Source organism: Pseudopipra pipra, chromosome 1 (genome assembly GCF_036250125.1).
Source record: "Pseudopipra pipra isolate bDixPip1 chromosome 1, bDixPip1.hap1, whole genome shotgun sequence".
In the NCBI taxonomy this organism is placed as follows: Eukaryota; Metazoa; Chordata; class Aves; order Passeriformes; family Pipridae; genus Pseudopipra; species Pseudopipra pipra.
The window spans coordinates 108723799-108744154 of record NC_087549.1 but is presented as its reverse complement, the minus strand read 5'-3'; the positions used below and the strand labels follow the sequence as shown (position 1 = coordinate 108744154).

The 20356-nt window shown below is 42.5% G+C and overlaps 1 protein-coding gene across 4 annotated transcripts in view; it reads left to right on the top strand.

The window, feature by feature from the left end:
• The first annotated feature begins 6146 nt into the window (after nucleotides 1-6146).
• Nucleotides 6147-20356, top strand: part of BMPER (BMP binding endothelial regulator) — a 147702-nt gene continuing 133492 nt past the window's right edge. For 2 of the 4 annotated variants that reach the window (XM_064670428.1, XM_064670414.1), the window contains exons 1-2: nucleotides 6147-6230; nucleotides 7804-7889. Coding sequence is in view for 3 of the 4 variants with exons in the window: in XM_064670414.1 (XP_064526484.1) it covers nucleotides 7875-7889 (15 nt within the window). In the remaining variant the exon portion in view is untranslated. Of the gene's footprint in view, nucleotides 6231-6604; nucleotides 6974-7803; nucleotides 7890-20356 lie in introns of those variants that run through there. The other 2 variants (XM_064670421.1, XM_064670407.1) reach the window with 2 other exon arrangements.

The window sequence follows — 20356 nt, the reverse complement described above, 5'->3', positions numbered from 1 at the left end:
TATGTACTCCTGTCTACTTGGGTTAAGCACATGCAGGATATCCAGGGTTTAATTAATCATTCAGAGTGGTGGGAAATTCAGTATAATTATTAAATCTTGTAGTATTACTTCTTTAATAATGGCTATAATACTCATTACGAAACTGCATAACTAGCAGAAGTTTCAACAGATCAGTGCAGGATTACCCCGGTTTGCACAGGTGTATTATCTGAAAATATCCTGATGGATGGAGCTTTACAAGACTGCTTATGGTTGTCAGATCATTGCTCTCTATATGTGTGGCACTGTCAGTCAGTAGGACAGATCAGGTATTAATGTTTAATTGAATGTGCTTCCCCTAAATTGGAAGCCAAGAAAAGTAGTAGGGAGGATTTCTTACTTGTACCAGCTGTAATGCTGTATAGCCAATTTACTGAAGAAAAAAGTAATCAGTAAATTGCCTAATCTTTGTATTTTGAAAATAACAACAAATAGATGTTCTTTGTAAAACTGTCTTGTTTCCGGATAAGATACGTTGCACTAATTGCAGGGGCAGTAAAAGTGAACGTCCTCCAAAGCCAGACGAGTGAAAAGAAAAACGACATTCTGAGAACAAACCAGGAGAGCATTTCGCTGGTGTAGGAGCAAGGCATCAGGACATATGGATTAGATTTCTGTAACCAGCCCTGTGGCCCAGGTTAATTGTGGAAGCAGCTCCAGCCCAGCCCGCGCTGTGACCGCGGGGCTCCGGGCTCCCAACACTGCCACCTGCCGGCAGCCGCCCCGCCAGGGAGCTGATCCTCCGCGCCAGCCTTCAGCGACAGGCGATAACTTCTTATTACAGATGACTTAAAATTAATGGCCCCGAGTCTCCTCTCACTCGTTTCGGTGTGAATGAGGGCGTTTGAAGGAGAGGAGTCTCCGAGTTGATATGTTTCATTCCTCAAACCTCACCTCCCAGTTTTTAAGCCTTTAGTTTTTGTTCAAAAAAACTCCTGGGAGAAATTCTGCTGTGAAAGGGGACCAGCATCAGGAGGAATGAACTCACAGGGTACACTCTCTGTAGGTGAAGTGGTGATCTTATAGGATGCATGCCGTGGAAACTTGTCTTTTAGCAAAAATGCAATCCTTTGCCTTTCTGTGCTGGGTAGAGGCAGCTGCTTTTCAACTGTATCCTGGCTGGAAGGAACAATTTTCTGTCACAATAAGCATATCTTGTCTTTTGTGGGGGCAGGGGGTGGGATAAATAATCTCTCTCTAGTACAGAGAGGGTCCATCTTCATCTGCAATTAATCAATCAATCAATCTTCTATTTTACAGAATGCTTCTTGAGTACTCCTTGTTTGTTGCACTTACCAGGCAGTACCGCAGCCAAACAAAAAGCAGGGTTTGGTTCGTCTCACAAATTGAAAACAAAGCAGCACCTCATATATGTCACTCTTTGTGTGATTTCATTAGCTCTTATCCTTTATCAGACACAGCAGATGTTCAAGGGTAAATGTAACACAAAAAAACCCTCACAAAATAATTTTTATTCTCTCTGAAAGGCAAGCTATTTACAGCAGCGAAGTAACAGAAAGGAGTACCAGCATAAGCTGCTTTACTCTGTTTGCTTGGCCTGTGGCCTCCGGAATAGCTTCTGCTGGGAATCCCATCATTTAGATGGCATCAGCATTTCTGTTATAATTTACTTCTTTTGTTGTTGTTTTAGCATATTTGATATGGACTATTACAGCAGCCTCCATATTGGATCCATATTTTCTGCTGCATACAAGTATTTTTCAGTTTGAGGTACTGCTGGTATTTGTATTCAGTTTAGTTTATGCTGTTTCTTTTGTTTGCTTTTCTATGAATACAGATGATGAGGATAATTTTTAAGATTTTGCAATGAGAAGCTCACTTTAGTAAGGCTTTTTTTAGTTCTTAGAAAATATAACTTAAACAATAGAAGTATGTAAGTATGACTGTGCCAGTACATTCTATGTTAACAAACTTTTAAAATGTTACTCATTATCTTTATCTTGCCATAAATAAATTAATGCTTCACATGTTCCAGGGGTTTATGGAAAACTGTCAAAATGATGAGTTGTTTGATAAAATTTATAAACATTTATTCAAGTAAGTATCACTGTAACTTTTAGATATTTTCTTGTAGTTTCCTTTTATTTAAAGACTTTGACCATATGTCATTTTTTAATCCTCTTACAGTTTTAAAACCTCTTGGTGTGGTCTCCAGACCTCATTTACATCCATTTAAGTTTTCTGAATATTTTGCAGTAGGGGAGCTTTGTCAGGAGCATCTCTTATCAGGCCAGTCTCGAGGTTTATTAACATCATCTCCTAGAGGAAAAGTGGCCATGAAGGAAATACTGTTTGCTCTCACTGGTGGATACTCTTAGCTTTAAAACATGGTTAAGCACTGAAATGAATGAGGATGCATAAGAATTTGAAAGGCTGTAGCCTGGCTCAGTACTGAAGGATGAACAGTAAACTCCCATCTGCTTGCTTGCAGGAAAGTGCCATATCTTCATCACAATCCTGTGAGTTACTCCTGAGCTTCCCAATTGCTGTGTGCTGATGCACCATGATAATAAAACACTTTCCCAAATTACAGGTCTTTCTGCGAGAATTTTCAGGGTTGAAGCTTATCAGACCCACGCCTCCAACTACATCAAATGTATGTGACCTTCTTTTTGATGGCGTAAGTTACTGGATCAAGAGTTCTTTATCTTTAGCAAGATGTTCATAACAATAGAAATGTGTAAACTTCATTTGATATGCAAACCACTTTCAGTACCTTGTAACTGCATAGTTGTTTAGCAAGCCAGAACTGGAAACAGCAGGTTGTGCCAATTTACATAGCCTTCAATACAGTGTATATCTGGGTCATATTTTCTTTTTTATGCTGAGAAGGCTCACGAATTCAAAGAAACTGTGTTAATATAATATATAACAACATAAAAGTAATAAACGCAGGGACACTCACAGTGCTGATGTATATGTAGCGTGTTGATTGCACACTTGCATGATAAGGACAACCTATGTCCAAGACCTAGAAGAGCAAATTTCCTCTCAAAAATAAGAAAATACATATGAATATAGCGATTCAGTGCCTCCCACACTTCTGGAAGAACTTCCTAGGCCATGAAGAATGGGCCTTCTAACGATTTTGACTTGCTAGCAAGACAGATAATCGTGAAGAAAGATGTGTAATCACTGTCTTCTTCACTGTTGCTATGGTTAACCATAAAGATTTTTTTTTCTTTTTAGGTGAGTGCTGGGTGATCAGGTAATGTATGACACTCTTTTATGGCTGACCACTGGGAAAGCATCACTGGAGAAGGAGCTGAATTCCATACAAAGTGGTAACTGTGAACAGCTAATGCTCCATCAAGCTGGATGAGCACAAGTCAACTAATAAACAGAACTAATGAATGTATCCTTTCAATAACAAGTGATACCATGTAATGCTTATACAAAAGAGGTGAGTGGTTTGATGACATAACTTCTGTTTTAACTGCTGGCATACAACAAAGTATCTGTGCATATCTGATAGCAGGACATGGTTTCCAGTGTGACCCTCTGATTTTGCTAAAATGATCACAGCTCTGAATGTTGCTTGGAAAAATGAGTACCTCTTCAAACAGGGATGCAAAAGGAAAAAAACCCCTACACCTTGAAACTGTACTTAATGTGGCATTACAACCAGAAAGGATGCTGACCTCTGATAAGGCAGGCTTGGGAGAGAGGTTAAAGGAGAGATAAAAAGCCAAGACAAACCTGTAGCACTGAGTGGGTGAAACTAAAGTGGGGGAGGATTAAGATGGTGTATTTCCCTCCCAGGCTGGGTTTTACTTCATGAGATTTAAATGAGAGAGTGATCTTCCTCTGTGATATGTCACCATTATCAATATCAAGGAAGCAACAGAGGTTGCTGCTAAGCTTAGCAGGCTTTTCCACTGGGCAGCTAATAGGCAGTGAAGTGTGGAATAGGCATGGCATGGGGAGGCTTAGAATTCCATTTCAGCAGGTGTTTCAAGCAAGGAACATGGACAAATTCCTCACCCCAACACTGCTGCTACCACAAAAGAGGCAGGGACCCAGTAAGCTAATCCCATGGACAATGTTTTCATGCTGCAGATGTTTCAGAGGTAAGTTTTAGGTCTAATCAGTGTGTTGAAGGTGCTTCAGTGATGATTACACTGTTTTTTCTCTATGAGAAAAGGAAAATCATGTAACAAATCTGTGCATATTGCTTTGTAACTGCCCTGATTTAGGTATGATTTCATTAAGTATTTGTCTTAACTGAATGAGTTATGGCAGGGATTGAGCATGAAGCCCAGTTGCTGTCGCCTCTTGTCTTCATTTTGTAAAGGAGATCTATACTTCTTGCTTTTTTCGACTATTTTAACAAGTTCCCTGATGTTGGATGCCTGAATTGTTATTTGCTGCCCTCATTGTGATTTGTGTGTTTCTCACACCGGGTGATGTTAATATTTAATGAATTTTAGACCAGAACAAAGAGAAGATTCAATGCACACAGTGATATAAGTACTCTCCTGTGGTAGTTGTCACTTAAGAAATTATTAGGGCAGATTTATTTTTCCTACAGCTGTTGCTTTAGAAGGGCTATGGCTGCGCTGGAATTAAAAAAGAGTAACCACTGATTACAGATAGAGAAGCCAGCTTGCCAGAAGACTCAGTACATCTTTCCAATGGAAAAAATACTTGGACATGCAAAAATCTATTCTGGAGTAGTGCATAATATGTACCTCTACGGGCTCATGTCTGTTTAAAATGCATGGAAATGTGAAGATGACATCTCCCAGAAAAAAAAATCTAGGTTACATTTATATCCTGAGTTTGTTATGTATTATACACTGTATGGAGCAAGTTTTGTACTTGACTTGTATTTTTATGGAATATAGAATCCTTTTAATGGTATCTAAATTATCCTATGTGCCTATGCAGCTTCAACCTGTACAGACTGAGATTGGAGGAATAAAGTAGGTTTTCTTTTCTCAGAGAGAGGGATTTTGCTAGTGATGTCTACAAGGTGATTGGTATCAGTTCTCTGTAGTCCCTCCCATAGGTGCAATTTCAGCTATTTTAGGACTTCTGTGCCCTACCTAAAGGTAGGTGACAAGCTGAGTTGGAAATGAAGTGTACAAGTTTTTTAGAACAAAGATGTAAGCTTTCAGAGGTCTTGGCTTTTGGGTTTTATCTTAAAATGTTCATGTAAATCTATTTGTCTTGCATCTTCCTGGGAAATGAAATGTATTTGAAATAGTCCTGTATATATCAGCCTGTCACGCACCTTATTTGCCATTACTATAAGCATTTTTGAAACAGCAGCTCACATGCACCCCCGGAAGAAATAAAATAAGAACGCATAGAAACCTGGAAACATTTTTCAGTTTGTTGTCAGACTAGTTTATTTCAGAGTGTTCACTTCCCCAAGTGAAATATCACAGTTTGAGGGAAATCGATTTGTAAAACAGGTTCGGGAAGATCTGTCACAGAAAAACGTCCTGCCACAACCCACAAGTGTCATCCCGTCCCGACCTTGCGTCTATTTGTGAGTGCAAAAGCTGGGTGTCGGTGATGTCAATCGCTAACATTGCCCCTGTTTACACCCGGGATAGCAAAGCGTGGACCTGCAAAATGGCAAGTGTTAAGGAGTAGCTGCCAAGGCTACAGCCCATCGGGGAGCGACGGACCGAGGGCCCCGCACGGCGGGCCAGGCTCAGGGACGAAGAGCGCGGCCCCGGCAGCTGCGCCCCTGCTGCTCCCGAGGCCCTCGGGCGGGCTGAGCCCCAACCTCGCCGGGCCCCAACCCCGCCGAGCCCCAGGCGCCCCGAGGGGGAGCGGCAGCCCCGGAGCCGGCGGGGAGGGCCAAGGGAATCCCTTCTCGGGGGGCAGCGGCCCCGGGGAGAGTCCGGCTCCGGCTGCGGGAGTTGGTGCTGCGGCTGCCGCGAGAGAGGGGACAGCAGCGGGGGCGGCGTGGAGGCGAAGGGAGCTCGGTGGCCCCGGCCGGGCGGGCAGTCGGGGAGCGGAGCCCCGCCGAGGAGTTCTCGGTGGACAGCCTCCGACCCCTCGCTCCCTCCCGTCTTTCCTTTCCTCTTTCCTTTTCCCCGCTCGCTGGCGGCCGGCGAAACCCTCCCGCAGGCACGGAGGGCACTGACACGAGTCGGGCTGCGAGCTGAGGACAAGCCCGCCGGAGGCAGCCGGCGCCGCCACGTTCTGCCCAGGTACCGGGGTTTGCACCGCCCTGGCCCTGTCCGAGGATCCGCGCCCCTGCTACTCCTCGTTTACCTTTTCCTCCTCTTCTTCTTTCCTCCTCTTCTCCTCGATCCTCTCCCGTTCCCCCGCCCCTCCCGCCGAGCGGCCGCGGGCGCAGCCCCCCGACGCCGCTGCCGGGCCAGGCGGTGCTCGGCGGGGACGGGGAGGGAGTGGCCGGGCATCTCCCGGCAGGGAAACGGGGTCTGGGGCTGGCAGCCTGTCTGTGCGTGTGTGCGCCGGGGGGGAGGGAGGCATGGGGGCCGGGGGGTGCCGGAGGAGGGACTATGGGGAGAGGAAGGTATAAGAAGGGATGCGGGCAGGAGAGGGGGGTGATGGAAAGAGGGGGTGCGGGGCCGAGGGGCAGGCGCTGACAGCTGCTTTCCCCGCACCCACAGTCCCCTCCCCCGGTGCCGCCGTTGGGTGGGACTCGCCGGCGGGCCGCGGTCTCCCGTGCTGCTCCTCACCCCCCAGCCGCTGCCCGGCGCCGGGGGTCGGTGCTGGGGCGGGCGTGCCGCGGGTGGGCGGGCTCCGCCACCCGACGGCGCGTCCCGGACGCTGCCCCTCAGCCGGCGGGCGGGCAGCGGCACCCCCGGGACGATGCCGCGGCTCGGCGGGGGCTGGCCTGCGGCCCCGCGCCTCGCCCCGCTCGCCGCCGCCCTCCTCCTGGGCGTCCTGTGCCTCCCCGGGGCGCCGGCCTCCTCCCTGCTCACAGGTACAGGGGCGCGGGGGCGCGGGGCCCACCTGCCGCCGGCACTCGCCGTCGGGAGCGGGGGCTGCCTGGCAGTGCGCGGGAAGGGCGGCCGGAGGTGTAACCGCGTGGGTTGGGGCAGGTGAGCACAGTAGCCGTGCCCCCTGCCCTCTACATTTTCATGTTTCTTTTCTCTCCCCGTTTTTTCCCTGCTTCCCGTCGAGGGCTACGTTTCCTGGTATCTGGGGCATGGAGGGAAACGCTGAATCAAATTCTAGTGCAAGCGAGGAGCCATTAGACTCTGAGAAGTGATTCCAACATGACAGAATACCGGCTAATCAGCACTAGGGCCAAAAAGGGTTTTCTAATTTGATTCTGTCTGACAGTTAGCTTGCTAATTTTGCCAGTTGGCTGTCGCGTGTTAAAAGGATGCTTGGTTTAGGGTTGTGCTGTGGTCCTGGTCCAAGTTCTTGGAGTGTAATGGACAGCTTTCTGCTGGTTTCAGTGAGCTCTGGATCTACCGTTATAGACGTATTCTGCTTTGCATGGAGTACTCGTTATTCTCAACACGTCATCTGAGAGGAGAAAAAGCGTCCTTCTTTGCTATAACTGGGGCACAAAGAAAGTCTAGGTTTGTGCAGCATTGAAAGGCCAGTCATTTCCCCATTCTCTTTGGAATCCTACCGAAACACTGAACGTCCTTGCTTGCTTAAATTGGGCAAATTAAGGCAGGATTTAAAATCAAAGGCTAGGAATGGAGCAGGGCTCAAATGTGAGTGTAACGAGGACAGTTTCAAAACCGTCAGGGGAAATTGAAATACGTTAGTATTTTAAAATTTTTATTTCTATTTCAGGATCTGTTGCAAAATGTGAAAATGAAGGGGAAATTCTGCAGATACCATTTATCACAGACAACCCTTGTATAATGTGTGTTTGCCTGGTAAGTTTGGATTTCAGCTAGTAAGAACATTTAGACCTGTACTAAATGTAACTGCACACAGTGGAGAATGTTTCACATAATCAAATCTTGGGTGCCTCTGTTGCCTTTGTGTAACACAAGGTTATCTCAGAGCTGAGCTAATGGAAAGTAACCTAATCCATGATCTGGCAGTCCTTTCTTAGACTTTAAAACTCGGGTACAAAGTTGTACATGACTTTAATATGACATTGTGAAACCATGTTTACTATGTGAATTTGGGGGGAGAACTGTTTTCAACCAGAGTCAATGGTGCACCTGGAAGACTTTGCTTGTAGCTTAGCAAAGAGAATGAAAGGTAAGGTTTGGACACTGCTGCTTTAAGCTCCCACGTGTTCAGTGTCACATACCAGTAGGTGAGGAGCTCCATGAGGCTGCAAGGTAAAGGCTTCAATGTGACTGGATGTGCTGTAATAAGACGACAGTGAAAGCACAAGTGATGCTTTCATCAGAGTGCTTTGTTCCAAGGATGATGTTGCCTGCTGTGCTGGGAATGCAGTGGTTAATAATGTTGCTAGCTAGTACACGTTTTGGGGAGAAACATTCCAGTTCCTTGTCATTCTGCTTCAGAGTTAAACATTTTTGGGAGCAGTTCAATTGGACAAGCCAAGCACCAGGAGTAATTGTAAAACAGTTGTTCTAAATAAAACTTCCTATGATATATTTAAAAGAAAACCATAAACCTTAATTTGCTGTTGAATGCAAAGAAAAGTATAACTAGAAAGCTCTATGTTTTACATTTTGGAATTTACTGAGTAGCTGATGTACAGAATGTCTTCTACTTTAGGATTGAAATATCAACACACCCTCTCCCCCTCTTATATTATTGGTATTAATGTTGTTATAAGTCTATAAAAGACGTAAAGAATTGTTTCAGACTGCCTTTTAGAAGGCAATTTTGGCAACTGTAGGACCAAGATCATCTTGAGCCCCCTGAAGTTGATGTATGTCTCTGTGCTGAGTTCATTGATTTCAAGTGAGACTCATTGATAACTTTTTAGGTAATGTTGATAAAGAATACGTGAAGTACATTATTGATTCTTCTGAGTGGGGGGGGATGGGAAAAAGAAGAGTGTGGGATGTGGTAAGTAAGGAAATCAAAAAGGAAAACAAAAAAAAATAGACAAAGCTGTGTTTTATCATGGGTCACTCTCCAAAATATGTCTGCCACCACTTTTGCAAATGGAAGCTGGTGTTAACCAGCGAGGAAGCAATTTATCTGTGAAGGAGCAGAAGTTCAGTCTTGGGCATCAGGGCAATAATGCATGAGGGTAAAATACTTGTATTTATAGATCTCTCTAGACCTTGGCTTTATTAAATCAATGAGCACTCTTTTAGTGCATGACCATGAAGAACTGCAAAAAGCATTGGACATAAGAACTCTAAATCCCTGTGGTTTGCAGGGCTTACTTCAGTGAAATGGCAACTGAGGGCATTTGGCTCCCTTCTATGCCAGGAGAACACTACATTTTATTAAGTGTACAGATGCCTAGTGAATTACTGCAGTTACCTGCCCTGGCTACGCTCTGTTTTATTTCAGCCAAAGGATAAATGTGAGCTCTGTTTCTTGAGTTGGAAGCTGGGAGACTTGGTAGAGAGAAGGAGACCAGTCTGGAGATACTGGCTTTAACACTGTGCATCAAGCAAAGCATTGGCTTATTGGACAATTGGCTTATTGGGAGAACAGAAACAAAAGAAACAATAAGGTGATTTGTGACTGGGGGAAGAGAGAAACAGGTTGCCTTACATCCAGCTAGAAATATTGATTGTTTAATAGCGATTCAGTGAGGGACTTTCTCTGGAAGACTGATCATACTCTTTAAGGGCAAACCTGATGGATGTTCATATCGTAAGAAGTGAGCAACTGAAAAGAAAGCTTAATTAGCTCTTACAGGAAGGAAGCAATTGCTGTCTAGGAGAGAACAGAAAATTCAACAGAGGGCACTTGTGTTAAAAACACCCGTAAAGTGAGTAACTGAAATAGCCAGTTGGCTTATGGCAGGTCTTCCCTAGTGGTGATGCATTTCTGTGACTACTAAGTGCCATAAATAACTGCACAAGTTATAGAAATCTGAACAGTTCTGGGATGAAGAGGAATATCTAAATAACTCTGTATGTCCCATCCCTGGTGGAATATCTAAATAACTCTGGATGTCGCATCCCTAACAGTGGCCAAGGCCAGGTTGGAAGGGGTCCTGAACAACCTGATCTAGTGGGTGGCATCCCTGCTCATGGTGGGGGTTTGGAACTGTATGATCTTTAAGGTCCCTTCCAACCCAAACCATTCTATGATTCCATGAACTCCCTTCCAGGACTTTCCCCATCTCACGAATGAGAGAAGACAGAACTGAAATGTGGGAATTAATTCATCAAGTGTTTGACAGAACTTACTATGTCCCATGTCCTGTGGAGCATGGGGAAAGAGGGAAAGAGGGAGGCAGCATAAGCAAATTGATCTCCAGCTTTCTTTTAACAGGCTAAATTATTTGGAATGCTAAAGCAACAGGGGAAAATGTGGTAAAAATTAGAAGCTCATAGGTTACGAGTAAGTTGCAATAATGCAACAAAGACTGCAAAGAGCAATTGCAAAATCAATTCCTTGTACACCACTGAGAAGTCTTGGTAGGAAGATGAAAACCAAAACTTGTCTTTTCTCAAAGGTTAGTGAGGACAGGGCAGACTGATCTTCATGGTGGGAACGTAAACAGCAAGAATACAGATAGAGCCCAGACTGGTGTCTGGGGACACTGCTTTGATAAAAGCTTCTATCTCATGTTTTAGAGTTTTATTGGTAACACAAACCCCTGAATCTTGAATACAGGAGGGACGCTGGTGGGAATCTTCTAGAGACAGCCAAGTTTAACTACCAAACAAGATTAGTTCATTCTTGAGCATCTGCTGTAACATGTGGACAGAGAAATTGTGGTTATATGGGAATTCAGACTGTGGATCATTTGCCAGATATTTCATATATAGTATGTAGTAAGTCACTCACTTCTAAAATATAGGTAATGCTTTTTTTAAAAAAAGGCACTGCACACACCATAAGATAACTCTTGCTTTGGACTTCCCTACTTGTCAAAATGAAATGTGATGGAGTGCACAAAACAGCACTGATGCTTGTGCTTAATGTAAAGAAATAGGTAAGACTAAGGGTGTGCAGGTGTCTGTGTGTACATGTATACTATAGTGCTCTGTATGCAAAAACTACCAGCTCAACAAGCCACTAAGGGTAAAATCTAGAGTTTCCTAATTTGCAATTTATATGCCTATACTTAGTGGTCTTAATAATGCCCATAAAAATGTTAAATTTTAATATCTCTAAGAGAACAGTTTCCATGTGAGCTTTTACAATTACAACACTTCAGTGCTGGCATAAACATGGATGAATTTGATCTCCAAAGAACTGGTCATTAATTACAGCTGCCTGCAAGGAATGGTCATTTTAATTTTTTCTTTTCAGAGAAAAACACCAAAGACAGGTTGTAGTTTATTCACAAGGAATTTCTTGTAGGACTGTGATGAAAGCCCAGGTCTCCTAACTCCTGGTCTAATGGTTTGACTACAAAGCCATCCCTTTTTCATTTCATGCACTTCCACTTTAGAAGTGGACATGGGTGATATAGCCACAGTCTAACCATACTAGTTTTCTTTTGTGTCTCTCTGACAATGGCACAGATGCCAGGTTTTGGTGTGTCTGCTCTCCTGAGCTTGTTCTGAGGCATGGATTGGCAACAGACAAATTAAAGCTGACTTTGTAATTGAGAGGTTTTGGGAAGGATGATTTATGACTTGCTGTTGCTATCTGCAAAATGCTGTTAGAGCCAGTGTGCTTTGGTGTTCTGCCCACTTCCACTTTGAACGTCTGTGGTTCCGCATCTCTGAGAAGATATGCTATCTCTGGAAAGCTAAAATACCACCTCTCTTTCCATAGGATTTGAGATACTGGAATAGGGCAAAGAAGGCTGAAGGCAGCTGAAAGTACCTGCTTTCAAGGTACATTCATCTTATATGCTGTTAAACATGGACACTGGAGAAAGTACTTAGAGCTAAAGAGTAAAACAGATATACAGAAGTTGCACTGGAAAATTGTTTTTCTGGAAGCTAGATCTCGTAATAAGTGCAGGACAGCCTACATGTGAAATGCCGTGGCTGAGCATCCCATTGCAACTGTGTTTATAGCTAAAGACTTTTCTGATGAAAGGATGGGAAATGCTCTCAGCTGCAACAAGCTCTGTATCAGATGAAGGTAAACATCAAAGCATCTGAAAGGAAATGCTGGATGTAATGGGCAGTAACAAAGACTAAGTCAACCAACTCTGTGAAGAAGAAATATTGTCAAAAAAGGGAAACCGTCACTTCAGATAATGGTGTGGCCCTTGACAGTACCAAAAAAAAAGTTAGAAAATATATGATTGTGGCATTATGTTATGCTCAATTGTAAAAAAATCTGATGTTCTGCTGGCTTCTGAAAATCAAAGTAGTGAAACTGGGGCTTATGAAGCTGACTGAAAAAAGACTTGTCTGAATTGGCAATGATGAGTATAGTTAAAAATATATAATCTTTATGGTATTCATAATGGAGTCATATTGCTTCAGTTTTAGAAATTGATTCCAGTTATTAAATGCTTTAAGATTACACTACCTAATGCAAAAGTTATCTTCTAAAATTATTCTCCCACATTTGTGGAAAAATGATGGTTTTTCAATCCATAGGAGCATTTCACACACCTTGTGCAGTTTGAGGAGCCCAAACATGTCATGTATGACAGTTTCAGATCTTTCTATTTCAGATGGGAAACTTTTGGGCTGAGGGTAGTGGAGGCATGAGTAAATTTCTGTTAGTAGAAAGAAAACTTCTTAAAGATGAAAACTTACCACATTTGGGTAAGTTTTGGACTTTTGTATGTTGAAAATTTTGAAATGTCAGGGGCAAAATGCTATTAACAGAATATTGGCGGAACTTTTGATTAGATTTCTTTTATGTGGGGGTCAGCATTTAAAACAGGCATGGAATATTTAAAAATGTTCAACTCTGGTACAAGTACGGTAAATGATCAAATACAGCAGAGTTTTTGTTGGTACAGCTTTTTGGCTGGAAGGTATCTAAAATTCAAAATAGAAGTAGGCTCACACCTGATATTATGGCATTTGCTTTCAAGAAATATATACTCCAACGTATGCATGGAAAAGACATAAAAATGCTACAGTCGGAAATAGGTGAAATGAGACCCTGTGCATAATTATAGGATGGGAATGTAAAAAGACCACAGAATTAACTTAGGCTGAGTTAAACTTCTGAGTGCTGAGTTTTCTGAAGGTGAGATGAATGCAGCAGTGACAACGATGACAGGTGGTGGTGCCGGTGGTGGTGTGGAGAGCCATGTCATTTCATGCTCATTTGTCATCATCTCCGTGGACTCTAAACACCTTGCCAGAAGCAAGCAGAGATCCAAGAATAACGTATCCATTGGCTGGTGGTATATGTAGTTTCAAAATGAATGTACCAGAAATGTCAGCTGAAAAGGACAGGGGAGAACTGCAAGGAAATAGATAAGTATGCCCCAGCTAACAGTGGCCTTGACACTGCAAGAGCTTTTAAAAAAAATTTAAAGAGAATGAAGGATTTTATTTTTCGTACATTCTTTGTGGGGAGAAAGTCTTTTATTATTAATTTTTTCCAAAATATTTTAGAGCAAAGTGAGTTGTGTCAAGAACCAGCTGATAAAAGCCAATAGGGATCTTGACAAACCACATCTAAACTAGAGCCATTTACCCCAAATTTCCTCCTCCCCCCTTCCCTCATGCCTGTGCCTCAAACTTGCCAATAGCACCTGAGGAGTGGTAATCATATGTCTCAACCTTTTATCACCTAAATCCAGAACAGAAGGAAATAAATGTGAGCCAGAAAGTGTAACCTAGTGTTGGAAATCTGAGAAAAGTTTGGAGACAGGGGCTCAGGAAACTAGAAATCAGAGCTTTGATTGGCATAAGTTTTATTCAGCATGAAACATCATTGTGTAGTTTAAATTTCCGCTTTTAAATCCAAATGCCCAATGTAGCATTTGACCTTTGCTCATAAAAAAATATGTTAAATTTGTCATTATAAAACCTAGTGTTCTACCTAGCTTAAACTAATAGATTAGTGAAACCAAATGCAAACAAACAAAAAACCAGAAGAAATAACTTCAGCATTTGTTTCTCTCTGCACACACACACCCAGCCAAAAAAAAAAACCAAACCCAAACCTAAAAATCATGTCCTCATTGCAGACTAAAGCAAAAAAAGATACTAGATGTTTTGGGATTCTTTACCTGTAGTATAGCTGATTTCTGTGGCACAGTACACAAGTTAAAAGCACGTAGCTAGCCTGAGAGCAAGTGTTTGACACATGTTCAGTGAAGATGGTAGTGTTTTAGTACATGAGGATTCAATTGTTGTTGCATCAAGGTATAATGTGGCCCAGATGACTTTTAGTGGAGTAGTGCATATTAAAAAACAAAAAAAAAATCATCAAACAATTCTTTCATACCTATTTTATTTAATTTAATTTCAATAGTTTACATACATCAACTACAGAGTCTACCAAGACTGCATCTTCTTTCAATTTAAATATTCTTGGTCTTTATTACTTTATAATACAATCAGCTTTCTCTTCACCCACAAAAGTAATAAACATAGAGGGAAAAAAAGCTGTGATAGAGTAGTGTACTGGTAATTTTCACCCCCATATTACTCCAGAAGAGAATGTTGTTTTGATCGGTGCATGAAGGGTTCCTGAAACACAAACATGCTCCAATATGATGAAAGTTTTATTAGGTTTTTTTTCCAAATACAGATGTATATGCCATGTCTTCAATGAAAAAAACCAACACCACACACCCTAGAAAACAAACCCTGGAAACAAAAAACAGACATAACTCCATGTTTGGTGCAGCAGGATGTCCCATATGTGCTTTGTCATAGAGACCAAAGAAATATATATATATATATATATATATATATATATATATATATATGCACACACATATACACGTATATGAAGAAAGTCTTGCAAGAGAGAAGTGACTTAAATGAATAGCCCAGAGCTGGTTAATTGCCTGTTGTGATGGCTTTGGTGGAATCTTCTGAAGGACGGTTCAGGTAGGTTCAGCTGTACTTGTTCTTCATTCATGCAAAACGCTTGTAAGACAAGACTTTTACCTGTCTGAGAATGAAACACAAACTAAAGGATGGTTACTCTGGCTTGATCCTTGGAGTTTTTTGAGTCGATTTAGTCCCATATACAGGTATGACCACTCTGGTCAAGTAGTACCATGTGCAACATCACAGAATCACAGAATATGCAGAGTTGGAAGGCACCCCCAAGGATCATTGAGCCCATCTCCTGGTCCTGCACAGGACACTCCCCAGGAGTCACACCATGTGCCTGAGAATATCGTCCAAATGCTTTTTGAACTCAGACAGGCTTGGTGCTGTGACCACTTTCCTGGGAAGCCTGTTCCAGTGCACAGCCACCCTCTGGGTGAAGAACCTCTTTCTAATATCTAACCTAAACCTCCTCTAATACAACTGCAGACCTTTCCCTTGGGTTCTGTTACTGGTCACCACAGAGAAGAGATCAGTATCTGCCTCTCCTGTTCCCCTCACAAGGAAGTTGTAGACTGTGATGAGGTCTCCCCTCAGTCTCCTCTTGTCCAGGCTGAACAGACCAAGTGACCTCAGCTGCTCCTCATATGGCTTCCCCTCAAGGCCCTTCACCATCTTTGTTGCTCTCCTTTGGATACTATCTAGTAGTTTAATATCTTTCTTATATTTTGGCACCCAAAACTGCACACAATATTCAAGGTAAGGCTGCACCAGTGCAGAGTAGAGTGGGACAATCCCCTCCCTCGACCAGCTGGAGATGCTTTGCCTGATGCCCCCCTCGGACACGGTTGGCCCTCCAGGCTGCCAGGGCACTGCTGACTCATATTTAACTTGCCGTCGACCAGGACTCCCAGGTCCCTTTCCACAGTGCTGCTTTCCAGCATCTCATTCCCCCGTCTCTAAGTACATCCAGTGTTGCCCCATTCCAAGCGCAGAATCAGGCACTTTTCCGTGTTGAATTTCATATGTTTGGTGATTGCCCAGTCCTCTAATTTAACTTTCTCCTCTGAGGAAGGAGCATGGATTGTATACCTGTGTGTTGTGTCTGTGCCATCTGTGGACATTTTGAAGTCCACCTTCTGCACTTTGTTTCATACCCCAGAGCTGCCTCAGTGTGTGGCACATCCCTGCACAGGTATGTTGGCCTTCAGTTCTCTGCTTTATCGTGCCATTCAGTTTGGAGATGTGGAACATAGTCATGTGTAACAGCTTATGGTGAAGCCTTTCGGGAAATCTGCAGGCTAGAAGAAGCTATTTCGTGTTGTTCTCAGACCATGTGGGATAGTGAAGAGTTCACTACTTGCACATTTCTAACACAGTCAGCTGCACTGAGCTATGCACACAGTGCTGAACTGATTATGGGTCTTGGCAAAATCCTCCTGGAAGAGAGCTGGTGATATGTCACTGTAATGAAGATCCAATCCATCAAGTATGAAAATGAGATTCTCTTTGGTGTAATTAAAGGATCAGATAACTCAAATACAAAAGAATATATTTTAAATGTATAAATAATATGTGGAAAAGTATGAAGGGCACAAAAATGCCATAAGCTAAATGGAAAAATGTAATATAACTTGCAAATGTCTTTGGAATGTGTCTACAATAAGTGCAAAATGGATCAGTCTAAGTTAAGACACTTTTTTTATTGCCAATAAGAAAAACATTATTAAAGAACTGGTCCAATATCAAAATGGCATTTTAAAAGCATACAGTTACCTGTATATAGTTTTTATTAGCTTTCAAGTTTCTTCCATTGAGTTGTTATTGGTTCTTTTAAGAATTATGGTCCTGTAAGTGAATGGCTCACAGTGTCAGTACTTCTGCTGTTCTGCTTTGTGCTGCTATATAAAAATAGATATTTTTTCCCCACCAAATGTCTGGTTTTATTTCCCCATCATGTTTTAATAGAAAATAGAGGGAAGAAAAATATTAAGCAACAACCAAAAAATCAAATGAAAATGCAACCTTTTTTTATTGAGCTTATGGTCAAATAAAAGGCCATTGTGAAAAAAACCCCACCAATACTACATAAAAGCTTTTACCTGTATTACTACTATTAAAATGACTATCATACTGGTACTTGCTTATATTGTACCTAATAACTGCTGTAATTACTTCCTCTGAGGCCTCTTGGCCTCTTCATCTTATGCATTAAGCTGCAGCTAAAAAATTCCTAGTCTGACTGTTTGTCTGATTGAGCTCTGTGCAGCATTTTGCATCCAGCTGAATCAAGTGCTGAGCTCCAGGTCCAAGTACAGTGTGGATCTCATCCCTCATCATCCCCAGAAGCTGACCTTGTGTGCCAAGACCTAAATTTCGTCTCTCCTGCTTTTTTTTTTTTTTTTCGTTTTCCCAGGGCTGTGTACCACCACCTCACTGAGAAAATTACATGTCTTCATGCATTTTCTATGATTTGCATCCTTTTTACTTGTTCTGTTATCCATTCTACACATCGAACTCCTGGCTGTAGTTTTCCTTCTCTGTATTGTATATTAGATTTTTCAGAGAGGGAAGCATTGTACATGTGTGTTGTGAAGTGCTATGGCAAAAGGCAGTACTGTGAAAGAGCATTAGAGTCGAGATATATTTGTTCTTGTGGGCACTAAGGATGGCAAGGGGATAAAATGCTGTTTAAAAAAATGGTGCCAGAGATCTGATGTCTTCCCTGACAAATTGAGGCCCCAGTTTTTCTGAGTCCCTGTTTTAAGTAAACCTGTGCACAAAGCTTCAGTGTTAGAGGGTCTGCTGCCCCTTTCTCTAGATGGCCATGGTGTGGCTCATCTTCTCTTTCATAGCTAAAGATCTTGCTTGAGGCATGGAAGCAGCACCCTGCGCTCCTCCTTACCCAGGGGGATGCAAGCTGATATGTTGGAGAGCCCTGGCTGGGAAAATCAGATTTCTGACAGCTCATAGACTAAAACCTGTGTGTTTTGGATTGAGTTTTCTTGTTTTTTGGTTGTTTCCTTTTTTTTTAACTGTTCCTGACACATTTATATTCTATTATATTAAGTGGCTTCAATAGGAAATAGAGCTTCCCCAAGGTTTGGAACTATCAAAATATGTTCTGGTGACCAGCTAGCATCATACATTTGCATCTGTTTTTCTGGTTTGTCTTAGAATTTATTGGTGGCTGAAGAAGAACAGACCTTTGTTGTCCTGAGGTTGTCTCCTCGTCCTTTTTTCTGTCTGAATGGTGATGTACACTTGAGGTGTGGCTTGGGAGAGACAGAGAAGAGCACGTAAATGGGTGTAGTAGTTATGATCTGATTGTGGCAGTTAGTGAAACCTGTTGATGTTGTGCCACTTAGAAATCATGGGGGCAGGAAGGAGCTGGGCAGGGTGGCTGGGTTTGAGACAAGGTTATTAGCTAAAGGGCTGCCTGTGGGACCTAAAATACTGATAAGAGCAGAAGGCTCTCCTACTACAGGGAGGTTGTTGATCATTTGCTTGTGAAAGAGAATTTTTTTTTTTCTGTGCATGACAGTGCACAGCTGATAATTTTCATATTTAGCACTTTACCCCTCTACCAAACACTCAGTTCTGGGAAGAGCTGGGGGCGTTAACTGGGTTAGGTGGACTGGTGATTCAATCCAGAAAGTCCTTTTGGTTCAAATAAATGAATAAAATTATTTTGGTGGGCAGAATGCAAAGCATGCAAGCCCTTTAGCCTGTAAACCAAGGATTGGTGGATGGGTTGTTTGTAAATTCAGTGGATAAAAAATGCTGGAAAATTAAAATTATTATACCTTAAAATGTTGACAGTGTGGTAGTGTAAGAAACTTTTTTGATGGATGCATGGTTGAGGCATAGTCTGCCTATGATCTATAGACATGAAGAATTTGTGAAGAAAATTGTTGATGTGGACATTTAAGATGCAGCAGAGTGCACTGGTAGTGAACTAGAGGTTGTTTAACATGAAAATGTGGTGGAAACTGAAAAAGAATGCAATTAGTATGGCTTCTGGAAAAATGTCTGTATATGTTGAGTTAACTTGGAGAGTTTTTCAATCCTCAAGCAAAAATGATTTGACCCAAAAATCAGTCTGAAGTGGAAATTTTACAAAATATCTAGAACTTGAGGCCATGATAGTAAGAAATTCAAATTGTTTAATGTACTTCTTGTTACGTGAAGGGTACATATTTTCTGCCTAAAACTTTATATAATCATTCTAGTATAAAATGAGTATCTTTGATATCAGGTTTTCTGGAGTTATTAAAACAGTTCGCATATGGAAGTACACAAAGGAGGGAGCCAAAGAGGGGAAAAAGAAAACAAATCACCTACAACAAAAGAGAGTTTCACTGGAAGGCAGCCATCTGGAGAGATGAGTAGGCAGCTCCAGCCAGTTCGATGGGCATTGGCTCTTACGTACAAAGCAGCACAAAAACTACTGGTGGGAGAGGATATGGATGTGATGTCCCTTCAGGAAAGCTGTGCATGACTCTGGAACTCGCACTGTAGAAGGATTTTATGTATCTACTGGAGCCTTAATATGACTACTGCGTGTTTGTAGACAACTTGTGACTGTGGTCATAAGGAACTGTTGCCATCAAAGGATTTAAGTTAACCCAATGAGTGGTGCTGAAGCTCAGCTTCTGGCCCAAGCAGCCCATGCTAACTATCTTGTCTCCTCCATTAGGAATACAACTTTGAATAGGAATTTCTTACAGCCAACACGCCAAGCAGAGAGCTGACAGCAGTTGCTGAGGATAAGGCCTTACCCTAAATGCCTCTCTCTGTTTTGGGGCCAAGCACCTCATGCTGTGCCATTCAGGATTCACTGCTCTGACCTGGGTGACAGGAGCATCTGCTTTTATATCATAGAGCTTAGTAGTTGGAGTCTGTGGGAGAAAAGCAGTTTATTGTCCAGTGCATTGAGAGTCACTGATGCAGAGATTAGTGATCTCATCTTGGTCCGGAAATTTCCCACTCTTCTCTGGGGTGGAGAAAGGCGTTTCGATTGCCCATGTAAAATGCAGCAGTGTGGACAGGCTGGATGAAATGTTGTTCCTCTTCCAACTCAGACTGGGCTGTGACTTGGCAAAGAGGACTTTCTCTAATTGCAGAAGAAGGTACAGTTAATGAAAAATTAAGTTTCTGAGACCTCAAGTGGATACTTTTTAGTTTTCTTCAATTCAGCCCCAAGTTCTTGGTTTTACATGGCACTTGAGTCTCTCATCATAAAGAGCCCTTCTTGTGCTAGAGGCGTGAACCCTTTAGATTTCAGACCATTTTTCTGCCTCCCCTGGCTGTCCAAGTAGTAGCATTGCTGCCTGAGTTCT